The sequence below is a fragment of the Chenopodium album genome, chromosome 18 (genome assembly GCF_948465745.1).
Source record: "Chenopodium album chromosome 18, dcCheAlbu1.1, whole genome shotgun sequence".
Lineage (NCBI taxonomy): Eukaryota > Viridiplantae > Streptophyta > Magnoliopsida > Caryophyllales > Amaranthaceae > Chenopodium > Chenopodium album.
The window spans coordinates 4,357,826-4,370,992 of record NC_137851.1 but is presented as its reverse complement, the minus strand read 5'-3'; the positions used below and the strand labels follow the sequence as shown (position 1 = coordinate 4,370,992).

Here is a 13,167-nt window from a genome sequence, read left to right as displayed (position 1 = left end):
CGTAAGGTACTCTTAGTTTTTTTTAAGTACAAGTTGCTTGAGCTCTTGTTAGTCTTTGCTTGTTTAAGTTTATTGAGCTCTTGTATTAGTTTTTGCGACCACTAAGCACATTTTAGACTATATGGCCTTGTTCGGTGGTAGCGGATAGTGTTTTGACTTTTGAATCGGTTGTTAAATCTAATTTCTATGTACTAATATTCGAGTGAAGAAGCTTGGTAAATTTGTCTCGTTTTTCATGAATTTGGGTATTTTCATCTTTCAGCAACTAGAATGCAAAGCTAAAGCAACAATCTACATATATAGAAAGATTATTTTTACGAGTATTACGAATGAGCAACAAAGCTGGAATAGCTCAGTTGGTTAGAGCGTGTGGCTGTTAACCACAAGGTCGGAGGTTCGACCCCTCCTTCTAGCGCAATATTTTTAATTTATTTTTTATTTAAACCTCAAGCTCAAATATGCAAATTATAAGAAATTGATCAATCTAGGTGACTGAATAGATTAATGTGATTTATTTTGAGCCAGAAGGAATATCCTGTGTATTGAAACTCGTCGATTTTTTTGATGCATTGGCAACATCCACCTTAACTTGGAGATCTCTATGGTTGCAAATTACACATCTTACAGGCATATAGATGTAAAACATTGCTGCTAGCAGCCAATATAAGTCTTGTAGTAAAAACCTGAAAGGAGCAATTTTAAAAAACACCCAAAATTCATTGTGTTTCTAAGGTAAAATGCACTTCCAAATGAGAGTGTCCAAAAGTGTTCTACAACTCTACAATTATCTGAGTTGAAGTTCAAGTCCTAGCAGCAGTTTGATCATTTTGATGGAGTCTTCTATAATGATCAGCCTTATTCTGCCTGAAAGCCCGGCATCCAATAATAAAAACAATAATGAGGACAACGAGCAGTACGACAATCCCCGGAAACAACCTTTTCCACAATACGGCGAGTTGGCTAACAAACCCCTCTGCACAAGTACTGCAGTAGTAGCACATTATTTTGGTGTCCCTATTCCAAACATTGCAGTCGTGTTTTGTCAAAAAGTTCACAGTGCAGTTGGCAGGTTGGCGGCAGCAACCTTGCTGTGTAAAACATAAACAAAATTTTTGTCAGGCTTGTTATAAGGAGTCACAAACGACAATGATGTAGACGTGTTTTAATCATGAATGTTATGAACACCGACACACCATACATCATCAAGTCTAAAGAATCCTAATGCAAATGGTCTAAGACAAGAGTTTTCATATGCTTAAATTTATACATACATTATCTCGGAACAAGCTGATTTTAAAAAATTCAAACAAGAATTTTTCTTTTAATCAACAACGAAGTACTACATTATTTAGGGGCAGGGTGACTTTAAGTTCATATTGTTTTCACATCCTACGAACGTTAAAAATATAGCGTAACAAACCTTAAGATTGTTTGAAAAGAAGAAGTTATCCTTTAGGCCATGACAACAAATATCCTTGCGGATTAAGCACTTCCTGACTATGGACCAGTCAGCTATACCTATCGCTTGATCTTGGAACCAGAAAGTGAAGTCATTAAGATTGTGAGGCTTCCCAACATCAAGACGGACAGCACCTTTGGCGATAACAACAATCCAAAGCAGAACAATAATCGTCACCACCAAAATGAGGATCAAATAGACGAGCAAGTAGAGCCACATAATGAAAGGGGATCGGCAGCAACTCCCAATTAGTCCTAAGAATGATATGACCACAAGCACGATACCTATTCTAAGGCAAGGCGAACTCAGCAGAGAAAAGCAGGTCATGTCCTTATGGGTGGCCAAGAATATTCCAAGGAATAAAAGGAAAAATCCAATTAGGAGAGTTATCAAATTTATGCAGGCTGTGATGCCATTGCTTCGACGTGCCATTGCAAGGGATCCCTTGAAATAAAATCTGATAGTCGGAAAGAAATGGAAGTTGGAAACGTTTGGGGAAGGAAAAAAAGGTTTTTGTGGGTGTTTAGCAAAGAAAGGCGGTACCTTAATTATATTCAAGCAGGAGCTGGGGAAATGTATTTAGCTAGGAAGGAATCTGTCATTGCGTGGAATATTAGATGTTTTCAGTACAAATACATGCAATGAATTCGCATATTTTCTTGTTCTTAATTTGATTTAGGGGTGACAATAGAGTAGGCATCCGAATTTAGTTAATGTAATGCCAACACCCAACCAACCCTGCCCCATTCAAAAATAAAGGCTGTAAAATAGATTTCTGTATTTAGCTATAACAATTGTTCATTCTATTTAATGACCAACTCCTCTTTAACCCATTTTTGGTAAGTAATGTCAAAAACAAAATCCAAAATTTTATGGTATTACATTTGCGATTTTCTCAATGCAGTGCATAATCAAAACAAAACAGAAATTGAAGATTATCAATCCATCATTTCAGATTCATACAAAATTGGAATCAGATGTAGATTCATTTTATAAAAAGCTTATCCTTGATGGATCTAATCAACAAACAACACCGACAATTATGAAAATCTTGCATGAACATCACAGAGCAAGGGGAACATTACATAAGTCTAGAAGCAAAATGAAAGACATGCTATTTTGTAGAAAAGTTGGTTTCATAGTATGAGGTTAGTGAACATATAATATGCATTAGTATCTAACCGAAAATAAAATAAAATTCTAATGCATATTGATAGACTGATAAGTTTTTCTTAACTTTTCAATCTGAAAACATTGAGCACACACACCAAATAGGCTAATAAGAACAATCTTTAAGCACCCAAGCAACAATCTAACCGAAAATATATTACTGAAAGGAAAGAAGTCCTGAACATGCATACCTTTTAAGGATTCAGCTCTTCAAGACACACGTTGGGGGATTTTGGCAAGTGATTCCCGTATCTTCTCCTCGGAAAAGGACAGATCGACCAATTTTCCTTGCAAAAAGCTGTCATAGGCTGGCAAGTCAAAGTGGCCATGTCCACACATTGCCATTAGAATCACTTTAGATTCTCCTGTCTCTTTGCAATGGAGAGCCTCCCTGATAACGGCTGCTAAGGCGTGGGTTGGTTCTGGTGCAGGGATCAGTCCTTCAGACCTTGCAAATTGTATAGCACCTGATGTATATCAAAGTAGGTTTAGATCATACTAAAGTTTCATTCAGTTGAGCCAAACAAATCACCATCATGAAAAATCTTGCTAAGCCATTGCGTGCTAGCTAATTAACAGGAAGATTATCAGAAGTACAAGCTTGAAGATTACAAGGGAGTAAGATTACCTTGGAAACATTCAGTTTGTGGAATAGCCAATGCTTCCATCAAACCCAATTCATATGCATGTGAAATCAATGGTGCCATACCATGGTAACGCAGTCCACCTACACAATCATACCAACATCATAACAATACCGAGGTTAATAGGGGATTTCTGAAGTATATAGACAAGGAACAATGAGAGAGTACCGGAATGGATAGGGTCTGGAATGAAGTCATGGCCAAGAGTGTGCATCTTCAGCAACGGAGTCATCCCAGCAGTATCACCGTAATCATAAGTAAACACCCCTTTGGTCAAGGAAGGGCAAGCAGCAGGCTCAACAGCTCTTATGAGAGGATTCATTTTACCACTCAGTTTTTCCCTAATAAAAGGGAAACATAGCCCTCCAAAGTTGGACCCTCCACCAGTACACCCAATTATCACGTCAGGGGTCTCACCAAATGCTTCCATCTGTTTTATACATTCCTCGCCTATGATAGTCTGATGTAACAGGACATGGTTAAGCACACTTCCTAGACAGTATTTTGTATCAGGATTTGTTGCAGCAACCTCTACGGCTTCTGATATTGCTATTCCTAGACTGCCAGGGCTCAATGGATCTAATTGCAGGATTTTCCGGCCTGCTTCAGTTAAGTCAGATGGTGATGGATGAACCTTGGCACCCCAAGTCTGCATCATCAGTTTCCTATAAGGTTTCTGATCATAAGATGCACGAACTTGCCACACCTGCAAAATTATAAGCACAGAACAGAATCACAGTGAATTGTGATAATATGCACATACAGTAAGAAACATGCAAGCCGAAAAAGGTACTCATACAGTCAAATGCAGGAAAAGCTTTACATTTGGGCGCTCTTGTTTCAAGACACAGTCATCAATGCATAGAACAAGTTTTCTGCTTTATGCATAGCTATAAGAAAGCTCCAACTGACATAACTCATGTGCACCAAAACTGAGATTAAGAACATGAAAAAGAAAGGAACAAAGTTCTCGAAAGAATATTAGAGCCCTAGATGATTTTCAAAAGGAAAAATATGCTACATAGAAGAACTAGAAAAACAAAACAAGTAGCCTAGCATGTATATGCTGAGAATAACCAAAAGTATGCAGATTGTCATCATTTCTTCCTGGTAAAAGAAAGTTCAATCAAAGAGATCAGACCGAATATGTGAAACAATAACTGAAATAACACACAATCAACTGATCAAGTAACTCTTACTTCGCATTCTAGGTTGAATATGCTGCAAGCAAAGGCAAGGGCACTACCCCATTGTCCAGCTCCAGTTTCAGTCACAATCTTTTTGACACCTGCCTGTGCGTTGTACCATGCTTGCGGTACAGAACTGTTAGGCTTATGTGATCCTGCAGGGCTAACACCTTCATACTTGTAATAAATTCTTGCAGGAGTTCCAAGGAGCTTCTCCAATCTCTTGGCTCTACATTCATTTATGAAAAACAAATTTTAATGTACATTCTTATATGGATTACAATTAACAAACATTGTACAATGGAAACATATACAGTCAATATATAACCTGATTAGAGGAGTTGGTCTCCACAGACTATAAATATCAATAACCTCCTCCGGTATTTCAATGAACCTTTCATTGCTCACTTCCTGCTTGATCAACTCTTCAGGGAAGAGAGGTTCCAAATCTTCCGGTTTGACAGGCTCAAAAGTCCGAGGATTCAGGGGTGGGGCAGGTTTAACAGAAAGATCAGCAGTTATATTGTACCAATGTTTTGGGATTTCGATTCCTCTCGAATCAGCTTGTGCTCTTACGTTAAAACCAGTGGAAACCTTCACAAATTTCAATGGCTTAGTATTCAATGATGAATACCTTAAGCCATGTTTATCACCTAAACAAAATGATTTCAGTTTAGCCCTTACTGCCTAGGACAGTATAGTGTCAGAATTTAACTAAAACAATTCTGCATAAAATGGTTTACAATTATTGCTACAAACTATCAAATTTTATATTCAAAACCACAATAGAGATCTAGATTCAACCCAGAAAAAATAACAAGGTTGCCTCATACTTCAATTTATTTCCAATTTAATGGTAATCTAGAAATTTTTAACATAAACCCAGATCACAAGAGACAGGGTTAGGCCTACCTCATGGCACATAAACAACTAACAATCTAAGTATGAAAACAATCCAATAGTTTGACTTTCTTTATTGAAATGGTGCAAACTAACATTGACAGTAAGATTAAATTCCCGAATCTAGATAATTTGATCCAAAATCATGCAGTGGAAATGTGTAATACTTCTTTCGTATCTAAATGTTTGTTCTTACTTTTTGAAACAATCACTGTCGAAGTAGGAATAACTTTTAGAAACGGAGTACTATTAGGAAACTTCAACTAACACAGTAAAAACAAAATTGGCAGTAAATGATCCAAACCCAGAAAAACCCAAAAACAATTAGTTAACATAAAGATTGCACCAAAAATATTGAAGAAAATTAGTAAAAATACAAGAAAATACAGAGTTAAAGGAAGATTACCCTTGAAGTTGAAACTTGGACAAACAATGAGAGAAGAAGAAAGAAGAGCTTGAGTTGCCATTATTTTAGTTGAGTTTACTGAAATCAGTAAAACTTTGTACTATAGTCTATAATATAAAATTAATTAATCCACATTATTATAATTTATAAACAAGAAAGGAAAGAAAACTAAGTTGTTTCGTTTGCATTAAATTAGAATTGTTGGACTTTTAAATGATTCATGTAGTCTTGGCAGAAATTTACAAATTCAACACAAAGTTTAAGCGCAGCCCATTTAGAAATGTGCCCACTTCATTAATGATTTGGTTTTTATTTTTAATGACGGTGTGACACGCCTTGGTAGTTGGTTCTAGTGATACTCTTTGCCCTCATTAGAAGAGAGGTGATAAAAGAAAATCGGGTCGTAATTCTAATATAGTTTGGTATTATCATTAATTTGGGTCACATATTTGGTGCGAAAATATCAGAGTAGAAAATTGAATGCATAGGCTAGATAGTACTGGAGGTTATGGAGTTTGGTATTCAAGGAGTGTTAAGAGGAGCGGCTCACTGTTTGGCTCAATCAACATTACATGCGGAGATGAATGTCTGTCTTAAAGGTCTCTGATGGGAAGCAAAGCGTTTACTATATGTTGTTACAATTTATACGGAATCTGTTTCTTTGATTAGAATGCTTAGGGGCAAAACAGTTTAATGATAGTAGGGATCACATGGACAAGTTGCATATCCTCGCAACCACGGCTAATCATAGTTTATCGTCTTTTAATAATATTGTTTGTGTATTTATGCTAAAGTCAAAGATTGTATTTTAAATTGAGATATTAGTCGATTGAGTGTTACTTTTTTTTTAATTATTTATGTACTCGTATAATCTAATACGGTAAGTATTGTTTGAAATTTATAACTAAATTTTATTGGGATGAAAAGTCAAATTTTTATTGGAAAAATAAGTTTTAGTATCAAAGGTGAAATAGAGCTTATTATGAGAATGAAAGTAACAAAGTACATGAAATATACTTTGATATATCACGCGTACATGTTTTTGTACATTATTAACCAAACTCTATGCACAGTTTTGACATTTTTACAGAAAGATTACATATCAATCCCATTTACATTGAATCTTATGTGTATGCTTGAAGTTATACTTCATTATCAAAATCCCATCAATCCTCCTAACCAAAAAGCTCTCCACCAAAACATAACACCCAAATCTTTTCCATTTCATATTCTCTCTTCTCCTCCTTCCAATCTCTTCAACTCTCTCCACTCTCACATCATCTTCTTGATTTTCCATCCATCCCCTTTCCATTTGTATCCCTCTCATGGCATCGAACACCGCCAATCCCATCCCCAACCTCACCTTATTTCCATTGCCTGAATTATTAGGCACTGTGAAACACACAAATCCTAACATAGGTTTCACTTCTATAGTGGCCTCTGAGCCATACACTAATACCTCTTCTCTTTTTACCATCGCGTCAATGACAATAGTGTCATCCTCTTCATTGCCCCTATTTGGTCGCGAGTATATCTCTTCCCAATATTGCTCGAGGGTGATCTCATAGAACATCGATTTCTTCATATGTCGCCACAACTTTGCCTCTTCCCTACATTAAAGTAGCAATAACCATCATAAACATGACTACGCACTTAAATGTTGATGCATAAAGGCGGTCCAAAACTATAAACACCCAAATTTTGCTTATTGTTTGTTGCTTACCTAAGAAACAAGAAGGGGCTATACCATCGTCCTACAATAACTGCAGCATGTTGATTCTGAGGTGGTAGAGGATAAGATGGAGGTGGAGGAAGAGATGCTTGGACAGACTCATCAAGGCCTAATGCATCATGTATTTTTCCTCGAATAGACCGATAAACTCGTACCTCCCACCCTTTCTTTCGTAAGAATCGTGGAGGAACTCCATCATAAGCAACAGACTTAGCATAGAAGCCACCACCATGGTAACGGCGGATCTCAAACTGTTGGTAGATGTCTCTGTAATCAAATGGCCTCGGTTTTATATCGTTTATAAAGTCAGAGTAGCAGCAACATGAGCATATGTCTGACTTTTTTGAGCTTGTGCATGCTTTCCTAATAAACAATGATAGAATTAGGAAAATTATTAGATTAGAAGAAAGAATATACAAGGATTTGCTCCAAAGTACCAATATAGGATCCCCTTCACATGATTTAAGTTCAACTTTGTACTATACCATGATCAAATAATTTAATAATTTAAGGAACTATTAATGCTTTTGTAAGATAAAATATGCATGTATAATCACCAATTCAATATCAGATAACTTAGCCACGAAAAGAAAGAGTTAGAGAGAATACCCTTTGTGATGGCCTTTAGCGCGAATAATGTAGTACCTATGAGCAGACAGTGGCTCACCAACAACCGGGAGAAACCAAACCTTAGTGACAGTAGGATCTCTGATGTCTGACGAATGAACAATCGACAGCATCTTGTTCTGAGGGAAGGGTAAAGCCTTAACCCTCTTATAATCACAAGCGCCCCAACAGTAAGTATCCTGCTCTTCTGTTAAATCATCAGTAATAACTAACACACCAGTATTTGGTGCATAATCTGGTGGCCTAATTGACAAGGAGCTTGGGTCTTTCCTGTATAATGACAGACCCCTTGTAACATACATTATCCTATGATCAACTATACTCTTAACAACTTTGATTTCTTTGTGAATTTGATTTCTTAATCTTATTGTATATGAGTTTATGCATATATATACAAGTGTAGTCCACATTTTTTAAGTGTCATATCAACTTTAAATTGAGTGGTGGTTTTTCAGTACTTTAATGTAGAATGATGTGGAGCTTTACTCTGTTTTTCATGCAAAGTGATTTCAATTATTGAATTTGTTAAATTTTTAGGTGAAGGAAGTATTATTCCTTGCAGATGAAGATATAAAGATAGTGCATCTTTAAAGCTGAAAGCAGCCATTGTTTTTTCTTTTATGTACCTTAGTGGGTCATACTATATTTTAGTACAAGCTGAAAGAGTGGTGTAAAGAAAGCAAAACAAGACAAACCCAAAAATCTGCATGCATATCCTGTAGTGACCAATAGTTTCATCCTCGGAAAAAAGCTGAAATTAGAATTTTAAAATAATAGGCCACATTTGATTCATTCCTTAAGCCGTTAAGATAACATGACAACTAATTCTAGAAGGAGGGGTAGGATGTTACTTACAGCAAGGTCTATAATAACACCTCGAACTCTAGCTAAAAGTAGAAATATTAAAGACGTAACACATACTAATAAGAAGGGCTAGCAGGCCATAAATCCCCGATTTAATGCCAATTTGAGAAACATGTATTACTTGTAATTATTTAAAAACAAAAATAATAACAAAAAGAGGTACAAGAGAATCAGATTCTTATGACAAAATACTCTGGAATCAGATTTTTAAGGTGAATGCAGTATGTACATATCAAAACTTCGGTCAGTATCTGAACCATCAGAATGTGAATGCAGTAGATACAACAACAACATCAGCAGCAGGAAATTTGATAGCAGAACATGATATCATAAAGTTGATACTGAGAGTAATTCAGCCAAAATCATGACAGTCAGCGAATTTCAATCAGTGCCCTGTAATCAGTCAGTTACCTTCCTTTTCCTGTGAGAGAAGATTAAAATTTCAGCTTGAGAAATGCTTTAATGATTCCCATCATCTCACTCCCTGGAAAACGGCCCAGGCAACCCCTTGCAGCAGCAATCTCGCTCAATTCAGAAACCGAATCACCACAGAAAGCCTTCACTGAGGCTTTTATTTCATCATCACATATGCACTCTTCCGCTAGATCTTCCCCAGCAGTCACAGTTGGAAGAGGAAAAGGTTCAAGGGAAGTTTCCATCAGGATTGATTCACCGCCTATTGCACCCACAAAGTCTCTCAATCGACACAGTGCAAAAGGAACAGGTTCAAAGCTGTGGTCCCCATATTCGACTGGTGTAGAGTGGTCGCCCGTTACACAGAGGAAGTATTCAAACTTTCCTGTCGATTCAGCTTGCCAAAGGAGTTTAGCTAGCTGCCTTATTGCTCTATCAACAGCTTCTAATCCTTTGACTTTTAAAACACTTGCTTTATCATGGCCTGCATCATCTATCGCCTGCAAGAATAAATCAATTTGACATCACAAGAGCGTATGAAAAATGGACTTGGAAAAAGTTGTCATGAATATGATCAAACCATCAAATACACAATGCTATCTCAAATGGTGGATACTCTAAAACTTAAGTAAAATTTGTGCTTCAGAAATCCTTCACAAATAACATAAGCAAATACCAATCACAAAAGCAAACAATACCTGATTAAAGGAAAAAAGAAAAAGATCGAAAATTTTCAGCAAATGTGCACAAACATATTGAAGAATGATACAGGTGTGGATCTGATGCAAAAAAAACTGAATGCAGGGAGTTCTTCTTGCCCTTGCTCTAGTTTGAAGTGTACAAACAGTCCAAAGTTTACATTATATCCAGATGACCAGGTGTCCAAGGGTGGGAACCAGGTTTGGTAGAAGTTCAAGGTACTAAGTATCAAAGTAGGGAATATATCAACAGTTAAATAGAGGAAAGTTGAATACCTTGATGTGCAGAAACCCAAAATCGTATCCATCAGAATGACCAGGCTTGTGCTCATCCTCCCCAGGAACAAAAACATTCGGGCAAGAGTTTAAAGGAGCTGAAAGAGCCCTGGATATCGCAGTCGCTTTGGAAGTTAGCAAGGTTCGATAGTCTCCTGTTGCTCCAGGAGCTTCAAGAATATCAATGCCAAGAGACATCCCAAGACCAGCAATGATCTTAGTAGGAGCAACCATGCATGGTCGTAGGTTGTGTTGCTTTTCAAATGGTGGTACCTGCAATAAGTGAAGTCTAAGAAAAGACATTGGATGAAAACAGAAACAATAAACAAACATAATAACATTCAAAGCTAAAATATCCAACTGACTAAAGAAATCGACTAATTATCATCTTTTTCCATGAGGCAATTTTAGACCTTTTTGTACATTCTATATTTCTTTTCTTCTAGTAGTTTGAATTTTAATTTCAATAAACTACGAAACTAGACTAAACCACGTGATAGGTTATATGGCTTATACGACACAGACTAACATGACAAACTAGTGAAAAGGCATGGATCATAGTTAAAACCAGACTTGGCATAGAGCAGTAAAATGATCATGCAATTAGCTAATTACACGAGGTTTAACTGTCCAAGATTGGTAACTCGAGTAGGGAGATGGACCCATTTCCCAAGGATCACAAAATAAGTCCAGTCCATATAATTTTACGTCAACTTTTTTCTCTATGAGGCACACATGAGCAAAACGATAGTCTAGGAAGTGGAGTAAGGAAGAACAGACCTCAATTCGGATACCACAACCTCGTAACAAGACAAGATTAGCAATGCTCTTTCCCTCTGCTACTCTCTTTGCATTCACAGGGTGTGACACAAGTATACGTGATATCTCCTTGGATAATTCATTCACAACTGCAGCTGTGTGTTTTGCTTCTTCAGTATCATCCAAGGGCTTGGCTTGTAGAAGTAAGCGGTTATCCTTCAAGGGGTCAGTTCCTGAAATATTCCCGCTTAACTTAGGTCCCTTCACGACCACTCCACATCTATGCTCTGTGGCATACCTGCACAAAACAACACCAAATATAGCAAAGTTTATCACCTTAGTTTTAGCATAAACCATATATACCGTTGACATGATATACTACAACTCTGAATATCAATCACAGCAATACATGGGAATTTTCAAGTTTTTAAAATCAAGTAGCTAAAACAATAAATGTTCACTGAATAACAGGGCTTCACATAGTTGATCAATTGATTTCATGCAGCATAGATCCATAAAATGATATCATTCACAATGTGGATGAAACCCTGAGACTAATGTAAGATTGAACTGGAATGAGAAGCATATGCACCTGACTCTAACTTCATACTCAGGATAGGATGGCAATTTCATCCCATCCAAAGAAGCACAGAGAATAGGCCCCTCTTCTTCAAAATGCCGATCAGCCCTTCTACTAGTGACAATGCCTGTTTTCTCATCCAAGGTTGCAAAATTTGACTGAATCAAAACAAAATGGCATTACAAAAGCACCAATACATATAGAAATCATAAATATGCGCATGCCATGCATATACTCCATATCAAGTACAGTTATTCAGTAATTTTACAACCAAACATTGTCAATTACTCCTATGATCTTATTAAACTGTGACAGAAACAACTTAAAATTTTAAAAATAAAAAATAAGAGGACCAGTACCTTGAATGCAATATCCCCTGGTGACATGGCCAACCCAGCACCCATGGACTCAAATGCACCTCGTCCGCGGTAATACAACCTTGGATTATAACCCAACAAAGAAAGATGGGCAGTGTCACTCCCACAACCTAAGCCAGGTTCAACAGGGTCCATAAGCCCATTAACTCCAGCTGAAGCCAAAGCATCCAGGTTGGGCACTCTAGCCACTTCCAACGGGCTCTTAAACCCGAATTTCGGGATAGATACATCACCTAAGCCATCAGTCAGCACAAATGCTACTCTTCTCTTAGGATTCTCAGCCGGAGCCATACTTCTATCTCAGGTATCTCTTTAAAAGTCCCTGAACATGTGATCAATCACGCCCAACAAAAATTAACTATAGGGTTTCATTTTATTCTAATATCCAGCAAAGAGTACCAAGATTCAGCTAATCATCTTACACTATTTCAACTAAACAAAATGCTAAGATTAACGAAGTTCATAATATACCAACACCCCCAAAACATACTCCTTCCGTCCCTTCTAGATAACAATAGTCGCATTGATAGTGTAATCTGAACTAGTAACGCGACAACTAAATCCGAACAACAAGGATACATTGTTCCATAACTATGCAACTCAAACCCAGTTATAATTACCACAATCACAATCAGAAAGTCTCAATTTTTCATCGCATATGGAATTAATCCAAATTCCATCAAACCCATTACAAAAGATAGAATTAATCAAAAATCAGATCCTAGAAACAAAGCACAACAATCTTATAAATTTATAATCAACATTAATCCACAATAAAATTTCTAAAAATGAACAACAAAATTAAGACTTGATATATTGAAATAGAAACTTACCAGTAAAAGTATAATCTTTAAATGAAGAGCTTAAATCAAATCTTATGAGAAATTGTTTCACTTTCTTTTTCTAAAGTGGGAAGCCATGGAAATTGGAATTAATTCTATTCTCTGTATACGTGTGAATTTTAAATTCAATTAATTATTATGGACTGGCTTATTTGTCGGATCAAATTGCCAATTTATAATAGGCTTTTTTCTAAGACTAATTTCAATTTTTTTAGGGTTTGTGCTAGTAATT

General features: G+C 36.6%; 4 protein-coding genes and 1 non-coding gene across 6 annotated transcripts; 1 reads left to right on the top strand and 4 right to left on the bottom strand.

Moving 5' to 3' along the window:
* The first annotated feature begins 341 nt into the window (after positions 1 to 341).
* Positions 342 to 415, top strand: TRNAN-GUU (transfer RNA asparagine (anticodon GUU)). Its single transcript has one exon. It is a non-coding gene; the product is annotated as a tRNA-Asn (tRNA).
* A 242-nt stretch (positions 416 to 657) lies between these two features.
* On the bottom strand, positions 658 to 5,912 carry LOC145592764 (uncharacterized). 2 transcript variants are annotated; one of them, XR_014102483.1, is made up of 8 exons: positions 5,767 to 5,912; positions 4,789 to 5,113; positions 4,473 to 4,689; positions 3,442 to 3,979; positions 3,258 to 3,356; positions 2,821 to 3,096; positions 1,421 to 1,593; positions 658 to 1,088 (listed from the first exon to the last, which is right to left on the bottom strand). XR_014102483.1 is itself a non-coding variant. In XM_081649275.1 (7 exons), exons 1-6 carry the CDS (start codon positions 5,825 to 5,827, stop codon positions 2,840 to 2,842), a joined length of 1,497 nt encoding a protein of 498 aa, XP_081505401.1. In that variant the 5' UTR covers positions 5,828 to 5,912; the 3' UTR covers positions 660 to 1,088; positions 2,821 to 2,839. The 2 variants fall into 2 exon arrangements, 1 of the variants encoding a protein (XP_081505401.1); XM_081649275.1 differs by lacking the exon at positions 1,421 to 1,593 and having other exon boundaries at positions 660 to 1,088.
* On the bottom strand, positions 801 to 1,786 carry LOC145591619 (tetraspanin-9-like). Its single transcript, XM_081648135.1, has 2 exons — positions 1,421 to 1,786; positions 801 to 1,088 (listed from the first exon to the last, which is right to left on the bottom strand). The coding sequence occupies exons 1-2, from the start codon at positions 1,784 to 1,786 to the stop codon at positions 801 to 803; spliced, it is 654 nt and encodes a 217-aa protein (XP_081504261.1).
* An 857-nt stretch (positions 5,913 to 6,769) lies between the features above and the next one.
* On the bottom strand, positions 6,770 to 8,668 carry LOC145591247 (uncharacterized). The gene is made up of 3 exons (XM_081647649.1): positions 8,108 to 8,668; positions 7,490 to 7,861; positions 6,770 to 7,376 (listed from the first exon to the last, which is right to left on the bottom strand). The coding sequence occupies exons 1-3, from the start codon at positions 8,533 to 8,535 to the stop codon at positions 6,869 to 6,871; spliced, it is 1,308 nt and encodes a 435-aa protein (XP_081503775.1). The 5' UTR covers positions 8,536 to 8,668; the 3' UTR covers positions 6,770 to 6,868.
* Positions 8,669 to 9,166: 498 nt separating this feature from the next.
* LOC145591246 (uncharacterized) lies at positions 9,167 to 13,166 on the bottom strand. Its single transcript, XM_081647648.1, has 6 exons — positions 12,927 to 13,166; positions 12,076 to 12,415; positions 11,729 to 11,874; positions 11,158 to 11,434; positions 10,378 to 10,650; positions 9,167 to 9,903 (listed from the first exon to the last, which is right to left on the bottom strand). The coding sequence occupies exons 2-6, from the start codon at positions 12,382 to 12,384 to the stop codon at positions 9,424 to 9,426; spliced, it is 1,485 nt and encodes a 494-aa protein (XP_081503774.1). The 5' UTR covers positions 12,385 to 12,415; positions 12,927 to 13,166; the 3' UTR covers positions 9,167 to 9,423.
* Between the last annotated feature and the right edge of the window lies 1 nt (position 13,167).

Bases quoted from the DNA above. Each gene is read 5' to 3' on its own strand.
- LOC145591246 (XM_081647648.1), bottom strand. From the start codon at position 12,384: ATGGCTCCGGCTGAGAATCCTAAGAGAAGAGTAGCATTTGTGCTGACT. The intron at 11,435-11,728 runs GTGCATATGCTT...TGTTTTGTGCAG, and splicing joins GAGTATGAAGTTAGAGTCAG to GTATGCCACAGAGCATAGAT. The intron at 10,651-11,157 runs GTCTGTTCTTCC...CACTTATTGCAG, and splicing joins GTTGTGGTATCCGAATTGAG to GTACCACCATTTGAAAAGCA.
- LOC145592764 (XM_081649275.1), bottom strand. From the start codon at position 5,827: ATGGCAACTCAAGCTCTTCTTTCTTCTTCTCTCATTGTTTGTCCAAGT. The intron at 4,690-4,788 runs GTTATATATTGA...AAATGAATGTAG, and splicing joins AGACCAACTCCTCTAATCAG to AGCCAAGAGATTGGAGAAGC. The intron at 3,097-3,257 runs GTAATCTTACTC...GATATACATCAG, and splicing joins ACAAACTGAATGTTTCCAAG to GTGCTATACAATTTGCAAGG.
- LOC145591247 (XM_081647649.1), bottom strand. From the start codon at position 8,535: ATGTGGACTACACTTGTATATATATGCATAAACTCATATACAATAAGA. The intron at 7,862-8,107 runs GTATTCTCTCTA...ATTGTTTATTAG, and splicing joins GCTAAAGGCCATCACAAAGG to GAAAGCATGCACAAGCTCAA. The intron at 7,377-7,489 runs GTAAGCAACAAA...ACTTTAATGTAG, and splicing joins AGCCCCTTCTTGTTTCTTAG to GGAAGAGGCAAAGTTGTGGC.
- LOC145591619 (XM_081648135.1), bottom strand. From the start codon at position 1,786: ATGACCTGCTTTTCTCTGCTGAGTTCGCCTTGCCTTAGAATAGGTATC. The intron at 1,089-1,420 runs GTTTGTTACGCT...TGTTTTACACAG, and splicing joins TCTTTTCAAACAATCTTAAG to CAAGGTTGCTGCCGCCAACC.